At 34.8% G+C, this 22918-nt stretch overlaps 2 protein-coding genes across 30 annotated transcripts in view; one reads left to right on the forward strand and one right to left on the reverse strand.

Annotated features, from left to right (window-relative positions):
- NEXN (nexilin F-actin binding protein) overlaps positions 1-19242 on the forward strand; it is a 51378-nt gene extending 32136 nt beyond the window's left edge. For 7 of the 9 annotated variants that reach the window (XM_045801950.2, XM_045801952.2, XM_045801953.2 and 4 more), the window contains 8 exons: positions 79-276; positions 390-566; positions 2401-2589; positions 6717-6914; positions 9154-9375; positions 15165-15350; positions 15585-15945; positions 16036-19242. In XM_045801950.2, coding sequence (XP_045657906.2) covers positions 79-276; positions 390-566; positions 2401-2589; positions 6717-6914; positions 9154-9375; positions 15165-15350; positions 15585-15945; positions 16036-16049 — 1545 coding nt within the window. In that variant the 3' untranslated portion in view covers positions 16050-19242. Of the gene's footprint in view, positions 1-78; positions 277-389; positions 567-2400; positions 2590-6716; positions 6915-9153; positions 9376-15164; positions 15351-15584 lie in introns of all 9 variants that reach the window. The other 2 variants (XM_045801951.2, XM_045801954.2) reach the window with 1 other exon arrangement.
- FUBP1 (far upstream element binding protein 1) overlaps positions 16988-22918 on the reverse strand; it is a 32304-nt gene continuing 26373 nt past the window's right edge. For 6 of the 21 annotated variants that reach the window (XM_045801966.2, XM_045801965.2, XM_045801964.2 and 3 more), the window contains 2 exons: positions 22046-22191; positions 16988-20454 (listed from right to left, as the gene is read on the reverse strand). In XM_045801966.2, coding sequence (XP_045657922.1) covers positions 20416-20454; positions 22046-22191 — 185 coding nt within the window. In that variant the 3' untranslated portion in view covers positions 16988-20415. Of the gene's footprint in view, positions 20455-21300; positions 21668-22045; positions 22192-22272; positions 22333-22918 lie in introns of those variants that run through there. The other 15 variants (XM_045801958.2, XM_045801957.2, XM_045801963.2 and 12 more) reach the window with 10 other exon arrangements.

Genomic DNA, 22918 nt, shown 5'->3' on the forward strand with positions numbered 1-22918 from the left:
CAGTACTGGAGGTAAAGTCCCATGAAAGCTGAATTTGGGTTAGCAAGAAATATGCTAATTATCTATTTTATAAATTAGGAAGGAGATGATTCACTACTTGTAACAGTGGTACCTGTCAAATCACACAAAACTTCTGGAAAGATAAAAAAGAATTTTGAGGATCTAGAGAAAGAACGAGAAGAAAAAGAAAGGGTCAAGTATGAGGAAGATAAAAGAATAAGATACGAAGAACAACGGCGATCTCTCAAGGAAGCGAAGTGTCTCTCATTGGTCATGGTAATTTTTATTTTTAGTTTTTATTTTTATTTTTTTTAGGAACAAATCAAAGCAGTTAAGTTACCAGCATTTCCTTTTATGATTAACAGATGTGTTTTCACAATGTTTCTTAGGATGATGAACTAGAAAGCGAGGCAAAAAAAGAATCACTTTCTCCTGGAAAATTGAAACTAACTTTTGAAGAATTGGAAAGACAAAGACAAGAAAACCGAAGGAGGCAAGCTGAAGAGGAAGCAAGACAACGTTTAGAAGAAGAGAAGCGTGCTTTTGAAGAAGCAAGGCGGCAAATGGTAAAACAAACAAATATATATATATAACATATTTTTAAACATAAATCATATATGTATTTTGTAAAGATTTTAAGTAATCTCTACACTCAACGTGGGGCTTGAACCCACAACCCTGAGATCAAGAGTTGTACATTCCACCAACTGAGCCAGCAGGTGCCCCTATAACGTATATATTTATATATAATGACATTATATATAATATATAACCTATAAATTATATTTTATATATAAGTTTATTAATGTTATATATATAACATTTCATATTAGGGAAGGAAGCTGGCTTTAGATAAAATTCATTCTTATAAATTCAAAAAGATTGTCTGTATAAAAGGGTCTGATTTTGAAACTACATATTTCCTATATAAAATGTGTCTGTATTCTTTTTTAGTTTCCCTTTATGGGACACTTTACCTCATATGCTTTAAATTTTTATTTTTATATTATAAATTATCATAAATATGTAAAATAATTAGTCAGTGAACCTGGTTTCTCTTTATCTGTTAGTTCAGCCTGCAGTGTATTTAATGACAGGGTACAGTACACGCACACTTTCAAGTCTAATCATATGTGTACACTTAGTTTTAGTCCCGTTTTTCAAATATTTGAACATATCAAAATAAATTTACTTTGGAATATGCTGTTTGTCATCTACACAGATGTAGATGTGTGTGTGTGTGTGTGTATCTATATCTATATATGTATAGAGTGTGTGTATATACGTAGGTGTATATATAAGTATATATAGGTATGGAGTGTAGTGGTTAAGAGCATAGCTTCTGGAACCACATGGCCTGGATTCACATATCTACTGTTTATTAAGTGTGTAACCAGAGACAAGTTATTTAACCCCTCTATGTCTTAGTTTCCTTATTTGTAAAATGGTGAAAATAATTGTGTGTACTTAAGTTGTTAAGTGAGTTAATACAGAAAGCAGTTAAAGTAATGTCTGGCATGTAATAAGTGCTATAACACAAATGTTAACTGTTATTATATTAATAACTATCCATAAAAAATAAAATTGAAATAAGAAAATACTGATTCCAAGTCTCATTATAAAAATTTTTAAAATTTTAATGGACTATCTATAATTTTTTTACAAGTTTGAGAATTTCTTGATCAACTTGCATTAATGATGTTCTAAGGGCTGTATCTACAAAAGTTAAGTTCTCTAGACATTTGTTTGAAAATGTTAACTATTTTTGGGTAATTATAATTGCATAATACGTACACACTTTAGCTGTCCGTGGTGGTCAGTTTCGTGGAAGAAATAAGTAAAATATCAATCAAATCATAAACTTCAATAAATAATATTTAACTGTAATTTTAATTATAAAATCATAAAATTTGAATTTTATAAAAAATAGTTTCAGGTAACCTTTTACCTGATTAGTATAAGGAAAAGTACCATAGTTCATAGTAAAATATCCATGAAAATTACAAAATGAGAACTTTATTTTACTACAAAAGAGACTCTCTATAGGTATACTTGAAGCATAGAAAGTATACACACACACATTTTATGTTTTGTTCTGGGAGAGTTAATATTTAATAGAACTCTTAATGACCCCTTAAATTTTTTCCAACACTCCCTTTATTTAAAAATTTGACTTTCTTGGGAACTGTTATTTAACTTGAGTACATCTTTATTTGGAATTTCTCCAAATTTGAATACTTTATCAGATAAGACATTATAAAGGAAGGGAATTTTGGTCAAGTATATTAAGGGCAAGAAAATACTTGTGTGTGAGGTGACTGATTCTGTGCCTTTTAATTGATAATTCATTCCTGCATTTGATGAATCTCAGTTCTTAGTAATGAGTTGTTTCTTGGTTAGGTAAATGAAGAGGAGAAAAACCAAGACACAGAAAAAATTTTAAAAGGGTACCGCCCTGGTAAACTCAAACTCAGTTTTGAAGAGATAGAAAGACAAAGGAGAGAAGATGAAAAAAGGAAAGCGGAAGAAGAAGCCAGGAGGAGAATAGAGGAAGAAAAGAAGGCATTTGCTGAAGCAAGGAGAAGCATGGTAAGATAGAATGTAACTGGAGAATGCCATTAGGATTCAGCTCTTTTAAAAGTATGTTAAGAGGGGTTGCCTGGCTGGCTCAGTCAGTAGAGTATGCAACTCTTGGGGTTGTGAGTTCGAGCCCCATGTTGGGTGTAGAGATTACTTTAGAAGTTTTTAAAATTTGGGGTGCCTGGGTGGTGCAGTTGGTTAAGCATCCAACTCTTGGTTTTGGCTCAGGTTGTGATCTCGGGGTCTTGAAATCAAGCCCTGTGTCAGGCTCCACGCTCTCAGCACAGAGTGTTTGAGAGTTCCTCCCTCTGCTCCTTCCTCCTGTACTTACACACACACTCTCCCTCTCAAATAAACAAACCTTAAATTTTTTTTGATTAAAAAAATAGAGTATGTTAAGAATAATAATTAAACTTTGGAGAATATTAATTCTGGAATCTGTCAAAAGTAGGGACAGCAAATAAGCTATAAAGTCTCCTATGGCGTTAACACCAGTCAGTTAAAGGTGTTTGCTTTAGTGTGATGTTGAGAAGGCTCTGATTAAGTTGCCATGCCTGGCTTAGAGGATTGAATATTACCTTCCTTCTCTGGGAAGGCATGTTTTCCAGACGTTATCTAAGCAGGAAGTTTCCTGCTCTACCTTTCCTTCCATTCTCTCCATTCTTCTTTCCCTTCCCATGTTTCCTCCTTCCCTTTCTCCCTCCCTCATTCCTTCCTTTCCTTCTTTCACTTCACCTTCCATCCCATCCAGTACATATTAAATGACCAAAGCCATTTAATCACAATTATTTAATTCTCCAAAGCACTCACCCATCACTTCGGGATATTGCTACCAAACTTAATTCCGTCACAAAGTTACACCCCCTATACCACTTTAATGTTTGTAAAATGTACAGTTATCTCACAAACTATTTTCAAGCAAGTTGACCTGTAAATGCTGCATCTCCTTCTTGAAACATTTTTAAGTAGTCTCCACACCCATCATGGGGCTTGAACTTACAACCTGAAGATCAAGAGTTGCAGCCTCTACCAATTGAGCCAGCCAGGCATTCCCCCTCTTCTTGAAACATTTTAATTGGCTTCAGTGATATCATGACTTGGTTTTCTTCCTATGTCTGGGGGAGCTTCAGGCACATATATCCATGTGTTTATTTGGCTTCATCACCCATCCAGATGCTCATATCAGAAAGTTGGGAGGCTTAAAGAGTTCCACCTTCTCATTCATGCCTCACATCCAGTCATTCACGAAGTCTCATTCGTTCTACCTTCTAAATCACTCTAAAAATCTATCAGTTTCCTCCTCATTTCACTGTCATTGTTATCCCTTCCTTCGGTCACCTATGTCCTCCCAGGTCACAGTTATCTCTAGCCTCAAACCAACTCCTATTTAACTTGTTTTCTTGCCTATAATCCATTCTTCTTTGTAAAGACAAGAGTGAGCTTTCTCACTGTCTCCTCCTTTTTTTCTTTTTTTTAAAGATTTTATTTATTTATTTGACAGAGAGAGAGACAGCCAGCGAGAGAGGGAACACAAGCAGGGGGAGTGGGAGAGGAAGAAGCAGGCTCCTAGCGGAGGAGCCTGATGTGGGGCTCGATCCCAGAGCACCGGGATCACGCCCTGAGCCGAAGGCAGACGCTTAATGACTGTGCCACCCAGGCGTCCCTCCTCCTCTTTTTTTCAAGTAAATTTGTGTTACTATTTTGCTTAAAAATTTTCCACTTCCCTTAAGCAAAAATCTAAAATTTTTTTAAATCTAAAAATTTTTTTAAAGAATTTCTTTATCATATTACCCTAGTATATTTTTCCTGTTTCATTTCTTCATCCTTAATTGGCCATCTTTGGTTCTGGACATACTAAATTTCTCTAAATTTCTTCAAAATACGGTGCTCTCTGGACCATCCATCCAATCCATCTCTGGACCTTTATAAATGCTGAATGAAACACATCCCTCTTTCCATTCCCTGTGCTCTGCTGTCTCCTATTCATATTTTCCGTTTCTCTGGGAAGCCTTTCCTGAGAACACAAGTTCCAAAGACGTGTTCCCTCTATGCATTCTTACAGCATTTAGTACTCCTCTGGCATGCACTAACGCCGTATTGTTGTTGCCCACAGCTGTCGTTCTCAGGCTGAGACTGTTCGTCAGGCACATGGCACAAAGCATTCTAGCATAACAAATTTACTGTAAATGTTTGTGGAGTATATTAAAACTATCTTTTTAAAAAATAACTAACTTGTTCAGTAAACTCTACCCCGACATGGGGCTTGAACCGACAACCCCAAGATCAAGAGTTACAGCTCTACTAACTGAGCCCTCCAGGTGCTCCTTTAAAACTATCTTGTGTGTATTACTAGGTAATCCTTGATTCACAGATGACTTCTACACAGAAACCCCATAAACATTGCGAAGGCACTTAATTTTTGGAGAATAAGCAAGTTCAGAAGTGATAGACAAGAAGTAGCTGTGAATATCGGGAGATCTAATCCCAGGGGCCGATTTTTAGGCTGAAGCTGCCATTATTCACTGGTAGAAAATGCAGAGAAGGAAAACTGCATTCAACTGAAACTCTAGTTTCCTAGAGATATTTCTATATCAGGAGAGAGAAACTTTTTCCTTCATTTATGTTATTTTCTTATCCAGGTCCACATTTTAATTTTGTATTACAGCTCAGTTAGCTCTTATATTAATAATAATTTCTGGCAATCTTTGGATTGTAAGACCATATAAACATTGTTTCTGAGTTGAATTTATTCTTTGGTAAAGCCTGTCTTATACAAAACTTGGAACAAATAAATAATTACCCTTTGCCTTCTTATTACCCTATGTCTTCTCTAGCCATGGGGTCATAATTCAGGCCCGAGGTTTATTTTCTACTTTCAGGGGACAGAAAAACAGAATTAGGTAATTGCTTTTAATGGTAAAATGTATTCCAAGTCAGTGATTTGAAAAGCAAAGTTTCTATTTGCAATTTAGGGACTGCCTTCATTACAGGGTATAATAATAATAAAACTGCCATTAGGAGCTTACTATTGGGTATCAGGCGCACTGCTAAGTGTTCCCAAACTTTTATTTGATTCTCATGACGACTATATGAAAAGTCACAGATAGGGAAACTCACAGAGGCCTGGTAACTTGTCCAAGGTCACAACTTAATGGCAGTTAGACATGTAATTCATGAAATTACAAAAAGATAGTCTAAATCATTATTTATAATTTTATTAGACTTTTGAAGTTTTGAATCCCACCTTTGCCACTTAATATTTGTGTTGACTTTGGAAAAGTTACTTTTCAGTGCCTCAGTTTCTCATCTATAAAATAGAGGATATTAATAATATCTACTTTATAGGATTACAGGATTAAATAAGACAATACATGTAAAGTGCTTAGAATTTTACATGGCAGCTGTTTAGTATTAACTATTTAATTAGCTGGACAGTAAATAAATTAGTACAAAAAATTACAGCATTAGGAATGATTTTTACCTGATTATGAAAGAATCATAATGGTTTATCTGATTCATTCAGACAAAACCATGATTTAATGGAAATGCTCTATTTTAATTAGCAGAATGGAAATTAATTTTTATTTTACTTTATTTTATTTTATTTTATTTTATTTTATTTTATTTTATTTTTAAGATTTTACTTGGAGAGATATAGCGAGAGGGAGCACAAGCAGGGAGGAGAGGGAGAAGCAGTTTTCCTGCGAGCAGAGAGCCCGATGGAGGGCTCGATCCCAGGACCCTGAGATCATGACCTGACCGAAGGCAGACGCTTATCTGACTGAGCCACCTAGGCACCCTGGAAATTCATTTTAATTCAATTAAAAGTGCTCTTGGTATCAGAAAATCTTAATATCTAATTCAAATTACTCATAATACAAATTCAAAGGATTTCTTCGTGTTCACTGAAGAACAGATGGTCACCATTTCCTCTGTAACCATAAAATACTTTAGTCTTATATTTTCTAGTAATTTCTCCCTTGTTTATTGTTTACTTTTGAAGAGATTTAAGTCTCCAAATTTTTAGTTCAGTGTGAAATGTTTCCACTCAAGTGATCACAGTTTCTACAAAAAAAAATTTTCTTTTTTAGTTTGTGTAATTTTGGCAAAAGTAATGAAAGAACTATTTTAAATAGGTAGTAGATGACGACTTCCCAGAGATGTATAAAACAATTTCTCAAGAATCTCTTACACCGGGAAAACTGGAAATTAATTTTGAAGAATTATTAAAACAAAAAATGGAAGAAGAAAAACGACGAACAGAGGAGGAAAGGAAGCATAAGTTAGAGATGGAAAAACAGGAATTTGAACAACTGAGACAAGAAATGGGAGAGGTGAGATTTTAAGAAATACCCACTTACATTCTCCAAATACCAACATAAGTATTTTACATGTAGTATCCTACAATAACTAATATAAGTATTTTACATGTAATATCTTACAATAACTAATAGAAACATCAGTTTGGCAAGTCTTTGAATCATTTTATTTTACTCGATTAGAAGATAGAACTCTCATGATAAATATCTTAATATGATTTCTCTAGTATTGAAGTGAATTAAATAAATACATAAATATATATCTACATAAATATAGATTATACAGGGCATGCAACTTGTGCCCTCACAGGACCCTAGGCTCAGACAGGCCATGCATAAGATTTAATGTTCTAAGGTTGCCATCTTGATTTTTAATTTAAAAATTTAAAGTAAAATTTAAAAATTAAAATTTAATTAAAACTGTAATCATCTTATCTTTGAATTTTGTGTTTAAAGTGAAAGCTGGACAGTGGAGCATGTGCTAGACTTTTAGAGCCGTGGCTCACTCAAACTTCCTGCTGTCCCCTGCCTCTCTGTGGTGCATTCTCAGCCCTTTTCCCACCTCCTGATGCCCCAAGGCCCTGTCTAAATGTTTCCTTCCCACAGCTGCCACTATTCAACTGGGTGGCCAGTTGTGTAGGCAGAAGAGGAAAGATAGATAAAGGGGGCCAGCATTCTCTGTCAGCCTCGGCCTCTGATGGGGGGGGGGGGCTCTTGGCAACAACATAAACAAGGTCGGGGATCAGCACACAGGCCCATGACTTGGGGGGAAACGAGCAGTGGTTGTCCCAGACTCAAACTGGCTTGACATGGCATGTTTGGCAGGCAACTTGTGGGGACCTCTTGCCAACTCCTGATGTAGGAACTGAAGGGATCCTATGCAGAGGTTGCAATCTCTTAGAAGTTGCCTCTTTTGTCATGGGTCGGGGCAGTGGGCCTGTGGGGATATTTACTTCCTTGCCCCAGACAACCAAGAGACTATAAATACTATATAAATATATAGGTAATAACAAAATATCATGAATATGCTGTAGGAAAATATTCCAAGGTCTAGTCTTAAAATTTTTAAAAATGTAATAGCATTTATTTTATAAAGGATGCCGAAAATGAATTGTCTAGAAAAGCTTCTAAATTGTATTTATATTAGTTCAATCATTAATTTTGACCAGAATGATTTGGGAACCAACGATATGAGGTACATAACAAATTTGTTAGGTTTCTGGTATTTTAGGAGTTGTCTGTTTTCACACACAGAGACTAAAAAGTGAAGGTAGTATAAAGGAATAAGTTCTTTTTTCTTCTTTGGTTGAACCAAGAGATTAAGCCTCATGTCATATCGTCTACTGTGATCCCACCCCTCCTCACCTTCATTCCCCCTCCCTAGTTACCCCGTCCCCACACCTAGAACTCTAGGTCTTCTCCAGGAAAAGTATACCAGGAATAACTGCATTATTATTATTATTTTTTTTTACCACTTCATATAGTGAGATTAGGGTTTAGTGTAAGAAGTATACAAAGAACTAGTAGTAAATTCTGAGAAGCCAAGAGAAACAGGAATAAAAAAGTATTTAAGATAAAATGGTTTAAAGAATTGGAGCCCAGTTTTGGTGGACTCTTTTCCTCTTTCTTGGCAGAATTTAAAACTGAGAATAGAAATGATATGTGTCAAATGTAAGGATTTTGCCAGACTATTGTAGAAAGGCTTCACTGAGTTAACCTGAGTATTAAGAGTGTTATTTAACTTTATTAGACTATCATGAAAACAAAGACAGGAGGAATTTTAGGATACTCTGGCTCTATATAGAGATTAAAAAAAAAATCATATCCAGGAGGCTAAGTGACAAGGCAAAAGGCCACACGGTATCAAAGTCAGAACTGGAACTTATATCTGACTCCCAGCCCACTATTCTTACAATTACAGTTCTTCATCTTCCCCTAAACATGGATTTTCCTGTGGTGCTTAGAAAAAGCTAATCTTGGTATGCATATTTTAGTTTTAGGAGGTTATAATGAAATATTAAATGAAGTTTTGAGCCATATTCCATAATGAAATAATATTTTAAATAAGAGTTATCTGAAGTCTTAAATTTGTAGCATTACTTTTAATCAGTAAATTTAGGCATTGCACTTAGGGAGCAGGTTATTTAAGCTTTATTTTTGGCTTCAAATAAGAAATGAACACTTTTTGGATGGTCTATTGTACAAACTTAATTTTCTGGTATTTAATATATAAAAATCTTATTTTTTTTTGAAGGAAGAGGAAGAACATGAAACCTTTGAATTGAGTAGGGAATATGAAGAATTAATCAAATTGAAAAGAAGTGGTTCTATTCAAGCCAAAAATCTAAAAAGCAAGTTTGAAAAGATTGGACAATTGTCTGAAAAAGAAATACAGAAAAAGATAGAAGAAGAACGAGCAAAAAGGAGAGCAATTGACCTCGAAATTAAAGAGCGAGAAGCAGAAAACTTTCATGAGGTATACTACATTTAATAGTTACGGTACAGTAATTATGATGAACTTAACAGAAATATAACATTGACTTTGAAATAAGTTTTGGTACTTACAATTAACCATAGGTATATGATAATCTGAGAATTAAATAGCAAAAGGACATTAAGATCTTTTTTTTTTTAAGATTTTATTTACTTATTTATTTATTTATTTAATTTTATTTTTTTAAAGATTTTATTTATTTATTTGACAGAGACAGCCCGCGAGAGAGGGAACACAAGCAGGGGGAGTGGGAGAGGAAGAAGCAGGCTCATAGCAGAGGAGCCTGATGTGGGGCTCGATCCCATAACGCCGGGATCACGCCCTGAGCCGAAGGCAGACGCTTAACCGCTGTGCCACCCAGGCGCCCCAAAGATTTTATTTATTTATTTGACAGGGAGAGAGACAGCCAGTGAGAGCGGGAACCCAAGCAGGGGGAGTGGAAGAGGAAGAAGCAGGCTCCCAGTGGAGCAGGGAGCCTGATGTGGGGCTGGATCCCAGAACGCCAGGATCACTCCCTGAGCCGAAGGCAGACGCCTAACGACTGAGCCACCCAGGCGCCCCAGGACATTAAGATCTTAAGAGACTTTGAAAGATTGTCTCAATCTAGCATTGTTTCAAAATGGCTTTTATCAGAATTAAATAGCCTATGGTGAACATCAAGTAGTTCATTCTGGAAAAAATAGTTTAAAAAATATTTATGGCACAGGATGCCTGGGTGGCTCAGTTGGTTAAGCGTCTGCTTTCGGCTCAGGTTATGATCCCAGGGTCCTGGGATTGAGTCTCAAATTGGGCTCCCTGCTCAGTGGGGAGCCTGCTTCTCCCTCTCCCTGCCACTTGCCCCCCTTGTACTCTCTGACAAGTAAATAAATAAAATCTTTAAAAAATATACTTATAGCACAAGTTTTAGTTTGAATCATTAGAACCAGTGTACATATGGGTTAAAATAAACTCCAGAGATTATTCATACTTACTTTCTTATTTAAGGATGAGGCCAATAAAGCTTAATGAACTACTCAAAGTCATGCCAATAATTCAGTGGCAGAGCCTAAATTAGAATTCAGAGGACATGAATTTGAAGTACCTCCAAATGTTAAAAAGGCAATTACCAGATGACCCATAATGTTCCTTCCAGCCTAAGGTCTGGTTCCATGATTATGAATATTGCTTTAAACAGGATCTGGAGAATTTTTTCTGCCAGAATTGCCATTTTATAATACTTAACAGCATTTAACTTATGTTCTTCTAGCAATGAATTTTCATCAAATATCCTAATAAAACAGGTGTGGGAAGTTAGGCAGGCCTTCCGAGGATACTGAGTTAGAAGACAGAATGGAAAAATTATGTGCAGATTCTTGGCACTGTAAGCAGTTCATTATTATTGAAGCAAGCAGAGTGTAAGAACAGCACAAGATAATGATGAAGATGCAAGCACAAGCAACATGGCCATGGAAGGTCTTAGATGCCATTCATGTTAGGGAAGTTTGCTTTATTATTCATTGAAGGGACTTTTAAAACATGAAGTGATATTATCAAATAAGCATCTTTATACATAGATCATATTAAACTAAAGATGGTTTTAGATTAATGCATTAAAAAATTATTTGAATGCCTACTATGTTCCAGGGTCTGTTTTGGACACTGGGACTACTACATTTGTAAATAAACCTACAGTCTTTGCTCATGTAGTGTTTAGAATCTAACAGGTAGGGAGGATAGGAAACAATTATTGGGTAGTAAGTAGAAGCTGTGGAAATTAACAAAGAAGGGTACTATTTTGTACAGGATGGTCAGAGGCCTGGTGAGGATTTGAACTAGGGATCAAATGGAAAAAACAGATAAATATGTGGGATATAAAACTAAGAAGACTTGAGGATGGTGGTAGAGATGAGAGGGAGAGGAACTAAAATGGGTATACACAAACATAGGTAATACAGGAATAAAGAGTTTGGAAGGAAAGGAAATCACAAGCTATTTTAGAGAAATGGAGATGCTGTGGAACATCAGATATTCATCAGTTAAGTTGATATGCATTTTAAAAAGACATTTATTTTTGAGAGAGGTAGGGGAGGGGCAGAGGGAGAGGGAAAGAAACTTAAAGCAGACTCTGTGCTAGCGCAGTGCCCAACATGGGGCTCAACCTCATGATCCCGAGATCATGACCTGAAACGAAACCGAGTTGGTCACTTAACCGACTGCACCACCCAGGTGCCCCGAAGTTGATATGCATTTGAACTCCGTGTGACATACACTAAACCTTGAGGACTTAGGGCTTGGGCTGGTTGGAAATAAATTATTTTGTCACTGCTAAAAGCAAATGCTATTGCTAACATCTTCTATGTTGGGCCCTGTGTTGTTTTGAGTACATGAAATTGAATATAATATGCCTTCGAAAAGTTCAGCCTAATGAATGTAGGAAAGTAATTATAATTTTAGTTTTAAGTGCTAAAATAGGAGTTATATATTTGTTATGGGATCAAGTAAGATGGAATCAGTATTCATAGGAGAGGTTTAACAAGGCTGAGAAAATGACATTTAAGCTAAGTGTGAAGGTTGAATAGAACTTAAAGAAGCATTCTAGATCGGAGGGATGGGTGTCCCTTTATAACCTTTACATGAAGGTTGTAAACATTTATCTGGGGAATGGAAATTTTGCTCAAAGGCGTGATTCACAGCATAATGGATGATAGGGATGAAGTTGTAGAAGTAGTGGCTAGCTAATATTGGGTGTTTTTAACCTTGCAGGGACTATGATCTGGGAACAATGTCAACGATTAGTTTTTGGACAGAGTAATAAAAGGCTTATATTTGTAAAGAATCCTGGGATTATGGAGAATGAAATGAAAAGACAGGGATAAGGCATGAAGTTAGCATCCAGCGAGAAAAATGGACCCAACTTTTAACCAAACTGGGTAACAGTCTACTTATGGGTAGGTGGTTGCTGAGAAGCCCAACAGTACTTCAAGATTACCAGGGAAACTAGAGGATACTACAAAAAATTTAGGAGATCTGGAGGAGGTGCATGAATAGTTTTGGACAAACTTTGAACTATATTTGGATAAGGTAAAGGCATTCTGGAGCATAGGTATTGAGTTCAGATGAGAGGCTGGAGCTATAGTTTCTAACTATTATGGATAGTATTTAAATCTATCAAAGTAGTGGGACACCTGGATGGCTCGGTTGAACATCGGACTCTTGGTTTAGGCTCAGGTCATGATCTCAGGGTTGTGAGGTCTGCACTCAGCTGGGAGTCTGCTTGAGATTCTCTCCCTCTGTCCTTCCCCCTACTCTCTAAAATAAATCTTTAAAAAAATAAATGTATCAAGGTAGATAAAACCATCTTCAAAGAGTTAGTAGTTGGAATGTGAATGATAAAACTGGAGAACACCAGTATTTAGTGGTTCATTAAAGATCACAAGATCAGTTCATTTTTTGAGAGAAATGTATCACAGAAGGTAAAGAAAAGTTCAGTCAGCACGCACTTGCTTCCTTTCTAGTGCTAAAGGTAGTGAAACCTCAGAGCAGTCATACCTAGCCCTACAAAATATTTAGGTAAGATTAAAAATTAGGTAGGTGACTGTTTTATTGCTATTACTGGCACGAAAAGGACAAGATTAGGACATGGCTAATCTCCTGTAACCCATGAGACTGTGAGGGATGCTGACATCCTTCCTCTCTAGATTAAGGGTCACTGAGGTATCCTTAAAAAACCTGTTAGCATAGTTTGGACATTTGAGTGTAATCCATTTCTAGAGGACTCCCTCCCCTCCCCCATCTGGTATTATCTGGTATCCTCTTTAAAAATGCCACATTCAGCATGTCTTCTGCTTATATTACAGACATCTTTCAAGGTCTACCTCATCCGTGTAACCTCCCCTAATCAAAGTATTCTATCCCAGATCCTGGTAGCCCTTAATCTGTATAACTCACTTGGTATTTAAATCCTTTAATTGCCTTAGGGGTGTTTGATTTTCTAGTTTTCAGTAAGGCATACTCCAAAGCCGTTTCCTATGCTTTTATCCCAAGTTCACTGCCCAACTGTGCTTCCTTTGATATTCATATGGTAGGTATCAATACTCTAAGAATGCACCTAGAGACAAAGATCATTCCATTTACCATGACTTTCATAGGTACATTTCCTGGAAACATTTTTAACCTGGCTTTTCAAGGATTCAAGAAAAGGAACACTTGTACTTAACAACAAATACTGTTCATAAACTTTCTCCCAGTTTATGAGGAATTCTCTCACTCACTGAATTTATTTTCTAAAGGCAGTTTTGAAGTAGCTAAGTGAGTTATGAATTTGCACAAAATTTTTATACTTAAATCCAGGAAGCAAGGTAACTGGGAGGGATTCAGTCATAATAGCAGTTATCGTACCTGCCTAAATATTGTATCTTCAAGATGTGGTAAGCAAAGAATGAAATTAACCATATTGTATGACAGAGGTTCTTTTTAAACCTCAGAAAAGCCCACTGAGATAAACTTGCAATAAGCGAACCAGTGTTTAACATGTATCTTTTAGCCTTTCTGGTAATTAAAAAAAATCTTGGAACATCATTCATTAGCATTTAACTGTAGCCTGGTATTATGTTTATCAACAGGCATTAGTTGATCCTTTCAAACTTATTTGTGTTAATGGCATGAGTAGTAGAATTTACCGATTATAGGTATTTGGTTGTTTGATGTTCTGGGATTTTCCAACACTGAATAAAAACCTGATTCAAGAAAACAAGAAAAACTATCCAACTCCTCCTGTATTCATTGAACTGAGGTACTATACCTCAAACTGATGCAAAACATCCATGCACCAAGATTTTTCTTATCCAGGCAATTATTTTTAGAAAGCTTGTTTCAGAATTTCCGTCAGTTGGATGTGGTATCCTGAAGCAGTTTCCTTAGTACTGTGAAATATAAATGGTGAGATTTCCAGACAGATCCATAAAAGTCTAAGTAGTTTAGAAACCAAGAGTCAACTATAGCCAAAGTACTTTAGAAACCGTGAATTAACTACCTATAACCCCACTCTACTAAAACCTCCCTCAAAAGCCACCAGCGACCTCATCATTACCAGATTGTTTTAGAGACTCAATGCTGTTTTAACAGTTAAAACTTGTCTCTTAGATTAATCCCTTAATCCCATGGTTTCAAGCTCTTAACCTAAACAGATGACTAACCATCTACTTCAACTCAGGGATTTCCCCAGCCTCCAGCCACTGCCTCTTTCAATTATTGTCTTCCCATTTATTCTGCCTGCAACACTCTGCCATTTGAACATATTTTGTTGGATGGAATTCACCTCAAAGACAGTTATTAGCTAAGAAGGGTGAGGAAGAAAATCATGAAGTGGGAAGTAACAAATTTTCTGTATTACATAGGAGGGTGAAGAGTGATGGACAGTCTTGTGACAAGGGAGTATTTTAACAGTTATTAAAATGTATAACATCCCCACCCTTTTCTGTTATTCAGTACTACCAGCCAGCACAGAGTAGGTTGAGCAAAAAATACACTGGGACTCCAGTGATATTGTATAACCTTTACACTGGGAGAAAAGTGTTCTAATTGTCAGGAGACTTTTACTCCAAACTTTCATCTTTCCCAAATTAGGGGATAGGATAGTGAAAATCTCCACATCCGAGTATAGCACAGATATGTAAACCAAACATAGTAATTATTTTGTTCCTATCAATGACAACCTCGTAACTACTAATGCTTTAGTTCCTGTTGGTTTCTAGAAAAAAAGCAATTTTTATTCTTGGCCCACTTTCATAAAGGAAGAAGATGTTGATGTGAAGCCTGCAAAAAAAAGTGAGGCCCCATTTACTCATAAAGTGAATATGAAAGCTAGATTTGAACAAATGGCTAAGGCAAGAGAAGAAGAAGAACAAAGAAGAATTGAAGAGCAAAAGTTACTACGGATGCAGTTTGAACAAAAGGAAATTGATGCAGCACTACAAAAGGTACCAGGCTTACATATTATTTTTCAAACATGCTCTCTTAAAATTTTGACGATTAAAAAAAAATTTAATAGCTTTCAGGTCAGTGGAATGTTTTGTAAAGTACACATTGTAGTAGGCATATTTACATGTTCTTTGGGAAGCAAAAACCCATTTACCCATGAAATTCTGTTACTAAATCATTATCCTGAAAATGCTACATTAAATGCCCCCTTGAATGTGCTTGCTTTAATATAGAAAAGAGAAGAGGAAGAGGAAGAAGAGGGTGGTAGCATCATGAATGGCTCCACTATTGAAGATGAGGAGCAAACGAGATCAGGAGCTCCGTGGTTCAAGAAGCCTCTAAAAAACACATCAGTTGTAGACAGTGAGCCAGTTAGATTTACTGTTAAAGTAACAGGAGAACCCAAACCGGAAATTACATGGTGGTTTGAAGGAGAAATACTGCAGGATGGAGAAGACTACCAATATATTGAAAGAGGAGAAACTTACTGCCTATATTTACCAGAAACTTTTCCAGAAGATGAAGGAGAGTATATGTGTAAAGCGGTCAACAACAAAGGCTCTGCGGCTAGTACCTGTATTCTTACAATTGAAAGTAAGAATTAATCACTTAATCTAGAACTTTTATTCTATTTAAATTCTTTATCCTTAAAAAAAAAATCATTTTTCTTCTTCTCTTTTTTAGCTGACGACTACTAGGCTCCCCCCTTCCCTCTCCCTGGAACTCTCTCTCTCTCTCTCTCCCTCTCCCTGACTTTCTTACTACAGCCATGTTTTCTGTGGTGGGGCCAAAATGGAAACCAGAAGTGCCACTATGTTGACTTTTTATTCCTTTTCGTAATAGTCTTCAAAACACAAGCTCATCTAAAGAATACCTTCTTCCTTTCCAAATGATCAACAGATTCATCGCCATATTATGCAGAAGTTAATGTGTATCTAATGGGGTAAAGTGGAAAATTTATTCTAAGTTTACAGCAATTATGTTTTAAAAATCATAAAATACATTATTTTGCATGAAGGAATGCCATTTATGAGCTATTTACACCTAAAATTAGTCTGAAATAGTAGAGACTTAATGAATTTGGAACCTATCAATCTGAGTCTTCCTTAATACATCACTTTCCTTGCTGTAGTTTCAAAGTCTTTCTGAAGCAGTAGGGGAAAGGGGGGGGGCATGGAGAACAAAACTTACGACTTTTAAGAAAAAAACTGCCAGAGAAAATTTAATGGAAACCACTGCCTATATAGAGTTCTGAGTGTTGAGAATATTAACATGTACTTTTCAAACGTGTGTAATATATATTCAAGCTTATAAAAGCAAATTTATGTTGTGACCTTGCCTGAACAAATTATATTTTAGTGAGAAAACTTTGTATCAGTAGTTTATGCAGGAGAAAACACTTTTAACCTAATGGACGATTTCAAGATCTAAGAGTTGAAAAAAATGGCGTAATCTTCAATTTTAAAATCTGGTCTCTTGAGTTTGTAAATAATTAACTACCATGTTCTATTACCAAGTTGTTTTATATTTTAGTTTTCTGGAAGACAATTTTATTTTACAATGTAAACTCAATAAAGTAACTTCTGTATTAAAGTCTCAATATTTTAGAAAAGAAAACACTCCTTTATAATATTGATCAATGTACATTTATTTTTTTTATTGAGGAAACCATAATCAATACAAAATTACAGCAATCATGTGCCCTTTTACATACAATGTCATTAAACTCTAAACCACAGTTTGTAAAGTATTCAATTTACCTCAAGTCCAAGCTGCATCTCCCTAAGACACTGTTCCCATCACAGTAGCCATTTTAAGCCAATCTTCTTTTTACACACGGGTAGTTTCTGTAGAGAACATTTTTCTCAGGACGAAAATGCATCGAGCATGCATAAGAAAAAATATATATATATGCGCAAATACATTTAAGAGTTTCTACAGGGCTATCATTGAAGAAAATAAAACCTTGGGATTTGCTTCTTAAAAGCACCAATTTAAAAAATCCCTCAGAAATTTATACTGTGGCAAGAAAACTCAAGTGACTAAAGAAAAAATAAGATTATTTTCAGAGTCAAAATTATCTTTAGATATTGTTAAAATACATTTTAAAATGAGGCAGAATTTTCAGAAAATAAAAAGACATCTTCATTGATCATTTCTACATCCTTATTCTAGACAGATGTTTGCAGGTAGAGCTGGTTCTCCTGGCAGAGTATTCAAATGTTATCACTTCTGCATATACTCCTATTTCCCTCTTAAGGTACTCTGCTACTCCTACCCAAACCCACCCTTATGAATTAACTACCAAGGTATTTGTCTAAGGAAATATTTTATAATGTTTATAAACAACTAGTATTAAATCACTAGTTTTAGTATTAAAACCATTTTCATTAATTAAAAATAAAAGTATACTTTTCATTTCTAAAAGAAACATCAAACCATAAGAATTCTACATATCACCACACTAAAATATCTTTAAAAAACAAAACACATTGTCAAATTTTTAAGTGCTAAATAAATCAGTTCAATTTCAATCTAAACATTGTTTCTACGACTCCTAACATCCATTGCATTCCAGTCAACTGGCTCACCTTTTCTGCTTTCCATTTATTTCAAGGTTAAGATTAGCGCCATTTTAAAAACTGCAGTATCAGTGAAGGCTTATGGTAATGAATAAAAAAACTCTTGAGATAGAAACAATGCCCCAATATCTATTAGCATTCATCTATATTTTATAAAAATGCAAACTACAACTAACCAAAACTTGACAGGCTCTTAAGGTTCGAAGAGCTCTTTTATATTATCACTCTTAACATACCTATCATTGACTATCAAAACAATACATATACACACACATAAATGTGGTGCAATAACTACGTAACTTACAAGATTTAACAGTTCATGGAACATTTAAGATCAAGCGAATAGCACTTTAAAATGAAAAGTGATCAAAAGCAGGTACAATACACCCTATACCATATTATGTATGGGAATACATTTCATATTTCTCAATTATGATTTGCCAATTTTACCTTCTACATTGAGCCCTTCTATGGTCCATGCTCATCGGCTCACCAATGGCATACACTCAAAGGATTCCTCTTTATGGGTAACTATCTCAGGACCTGATTTTATGAGCTATGATTTGGTGCTTGCAGCATCTTCAGCACTGTGTGTGAAAATGAAGGCAGTATTTTTGAATATTTTTCTTTGTTGTAGAGATAAGCAGGAGTTTTTAAAAGGATCAGCACATTTTAGAAATTGAATAAACAAAACTGATATGATGCTGCTTTAATACATTCATCTTAACTCAAAATATGTACCAGTTAAAATCATCTATAAGAACACAAACATTTTAAACTGGCAAAAAATAAAATAAATGCAGCGTCAGTTATTAAAGTATTATAAATCAGAAAAATACTGGTTGCTATACAGATTATGAAAGGTTATTTGCTATACAGTTAACATTTCACTGATGCACATGCCTTATCAAAAACATACTGCCAGTATTCCTTATAATTTTTTCCTTTTTCAGTGTATATAAAAATTATGAAAACTGAATTGTCTAAAAAAAAAGTCATAATAAAACTCTGACCCATTATGTCCTTACTGAATTATTATACTTCAAGAAAAAAATAAAGACTCCATAGCTTTGGAGGGCAAAGAAAATGTCCTGTCAATCATGAAAAGATTGTGAAGGCTGTTGAAGTTTCTAACCAAGTGATTTCCTAAATCTAGAAAACTATGTAATCGCCCTTTCTTAATTTTAACAATCCTTCTATATTTGGGAAAAGATTACAAAAAGTTTGGATGTAGTTCAATTACAGCAGCAATCTACTCATTTCTTTTTTCTTGTTTTAACAAAACAAAAACAAAAAAAAACCCCAAAAACCATTACCCAGAAATGTAAACAGTTGTTTGAACAACTTACAGACTTTCCACTGAAATGGTAGCATAAATAACAAAATACATTTTGGGGAAGCAGTAGCAGATTGCTTTTGAATTACACAACCACAAAAACCTCACAGGGACAACATTAATGTACTGAAATATTTATTTATATATGTCCTTAGGTTGTGCTTACCTGTTGCTTTTTGCAGCAGAACCTAAGGTGGAAGGTCTGGGAAGGCACTGTGAAGTATAAATAATTGCACTGTTTGCAATTAATAAAGATTTTAAACCTTAAATGAATCAAAATCAACAGCCTCCAATTGGTGAGTTATGATATTGAATCCAACTGACTATTTCTTCAGTTTAATTAATAAATGCACCACTTTCCTAAAAGGTCATCTATAAAACAGTATCATGCAAAATACTGAAATTGTTCATGTCAATAACCCTACTCTTAAAGATAACACATAACTAACTCCTTAACTATTAAACTTGAAACTAGAACTATATATCCATATCTAAATAAGGGCAAGGGAAGTCACTCTAGGTTCTATAAAACAATAAAAAAACATTTCAAAATATAATAAACTGAACTGCTATTTTCTACCCTGTAAGTAATCTCAACATTTATGTCCTTATACATCTCCCTTAATAGTATATTCAGAACAACTGGTGCTCCCCACCAATGAAAGAGCTAATATATATTTATGAAATGGTGTTAAACTGCTACATTGCTTAATATTTGCAAACTGAAAACCACTTCTGTCTGATACATTTCAAGTCTTTCATATTAATATAGAAGATATGCATACTGTACACTGAAAAACAATATATTTTAGGAGCACCAATGAGTAATACTATTCAATTTTAATGATCAGTTTTCTTTAGCTATAGCTAAAGCATATCAAAAATACTTACCCATTAAGCTCACTTAAAAAAAATACAGACCTATGTATTATTCTATGTTAAATTAAGAAGCAGTTATGGTTTTCCAAGATATCAGCACTGTATTCCAACATAATATTCACACAAAGTATGGCATTTACATTATGTGGAACATTGACAAAAAGATACTGTTGCAGTTCATCAATTTGTCATTCTGATGTACTTACAGTGCAATGCTCCTTGAAGGAACACAATCAAGGATGATACACAGCACAGTCCTCCTCACCCCTACAGAGCTAGTTCTATACTGGCTGGATCAAACCTGCACTTCAACAGACAATGGCAAGACAGACTGTATTTGCATGTAGTCTAATATATTAATATGCAAAGAGCCAACAAATATGCAAAGAGTAAACAATGGATTTCAACAAAATATCAACTTCAGCATGAGTGTTATAGAGTAATAAAGTGATTTCAAGTACATAAAAAATTAAGTTGATTCAATGATTGGACTTGTGCATTTACAAAACAAAGCTTATCTATACTGCAAAAAGAAAAAAAAAGAAAAAAGCTTGAACATTTCCATACTCCAATAAGGTTTCAATGGCAGATGCACTGTAGCTATTTTTGCACACTATTCACTTTTCTACCCTAAATTTAAAAAGAAACACACTAATATTGTATACATTGAAAGTTTCTTTACATGAAAAAACTTATTCAACTACTCATATTCACTATCCGAAAAACTGTTTAAAATTAGTTATGCTGAAACAGTCTTGGAAATCAAGTAATTATTAAATTAAGAACAGAAAGGTTAACTGTTATAGCAGCAGTACAGATCTGAAACAGTGGTCATGTATAAAAGGAAATTTCACTGTTAATGCAATGGAAGTATGCCAAAAGATCACTGTACACACATGCAGGTTTTAATCAAACAGAAGGAAAAAAAAATGAAGATATCAGGATTACTTGTGCTGAAACAGCCAAATACAATAAATGGAAAAGATCCTCCAATCTACTACTATACTGCAAGGGGGAAAAAACATGCCAGTGTTTAAAAACTCAATTAATATTTCATGGGGAAAGCTTATATATTTGTGTAGATGTATCTTAATTTATCATTGCTAAGAAATTATGAATCCTTTAAATACCCACATATCCAACTTACCGACACAGGAGGTTTCATATCATTTATTGTAAAGCACAAAACAGGCATTTTAAAAGTGAAAGTATACATTGAAAAAGTACATTTATATCACAAAGCATTGACCACATAATAGTTGCAAATACATTTGCTGGAATGTGTACATCTACACTAAATACTAAAAACAAACCAATTTTCATTTCTACACAGAAATATTAACCTCCTATCAGTAGTGATAGATATTTTGTACATTTTCAAAAAAAAAAAAAAACACTATTTTAAACCAAAAACAAATTAAGATCTTCATCAAGTCGTCTGCATCCATATATTTAACAAAGGTTTTTTTCCCCCACACAATGAAGCAAATACTGTATTGTCCACTTCTTATTATTGGCCCTGTGCAGAAGAGATACATAAGAAATACACAAAAAGTTAAAGAAAATCCTTTAAATGGAGCTAACTCAGGAGTGAATCCTTTAAGAAAGAAAAACTGGTTAATATAAATGGTGGTGGCTTCTTGCATGATTTGCAAATCCCTGGGGGAAAAAAATTTATTTTTAAAATTAAAGGCATTGTAGAAATATTCAGCACTCAGATGCCAGAAAAGCATTTATAAAAACAAACAAAAAAACCCAAACAATACACCACGTTACTTCATTTAGTTATGCTATGCCAGATAAAAATTAAAAAGGCAAACATAATCCCAGACAAAACAGTAAACATGCAGAAAACATGATTGGAGTAGAAATCAATACATTAGCAAGTTTAGTATACCTGAGGTGCTGGAGGATGCTGTGGCATTCCCTGGGGACTTGTCTGGGCATAGTAGGCTGCTTGTTGTCTATAGTACTCAGCCCAGGCTGCACTATAATCTGGCTGACCACCTGGTGGAGCACCAGTAGGAGCAGGAACTGCTTGACCTTTTGAGAAAACAGAACAACTTTGTTGCTGTAACCACAATTAAAAGCCCAAAAGAATCTCATTTCTAATAAAAACAATACCTTGCTTCTTGTAATATTCCTCCCAAGCTTTTGAATAATCTTGTGTCTGCCCTTGTTGACCTAAAAAAAACCCCCTAAATTTTAATACAAAATTATATCCACTGTAAGTACAGGTTATAAAGACAAGCACAGAGGGTCAGAATTGCTCCTGTTCTATTTTATATATTCATTAGTGTCCTATTTTATTCATTAGAAAACTACTCTTGTAATTAAAAAAAATCAGAATGCGGTTTCTTTTTGCCTTACATTAATCATAACTTTTAGCTCTAGAGTATCACTCCTAATAAAAAGCAAAATTGAAATTAGGAAAGGAAAAGATTTAGGTATCCTGATTCAATACAGAAATTATAAATATTAATGTTCTAAAATGAGTTTGGAAAGTACTTCAAGTAAGCAATCTCTGGTACCCTGGTACTGATGTTGGGGGCAGGGATGGGGGAGACCATTATTTTTTGTCTTATTCATTAGGATGTTACACTATAGGTTTTAAATAAAATGTAAAATCCTTGATGGAGAAAAAGAACATTTTTGAGAAACAAACAAAAAACCCACCTGAAAGCTATTAAAGACTTTATTATTTTAAGATCTGGTCAAGATTTTTGTTTCCTGATTAGTAACCTACAAACTATGTGTACAAAGACTAATC

This window comes from Ursus americanus, chromosome 12, assembly GCF_024610735.1.
Source record: "Ursus americanus isolate L20-20 chromosome 12, mUrsAme1.1.p, whole genome shotgun sequence".
Taxonomy (NCBI): domain Eukaryota; kingdom Metazoa; phylum Chordata; class Mammalia; order Carnivora; family Ursidae; genus Ursus; species Ursus americanus.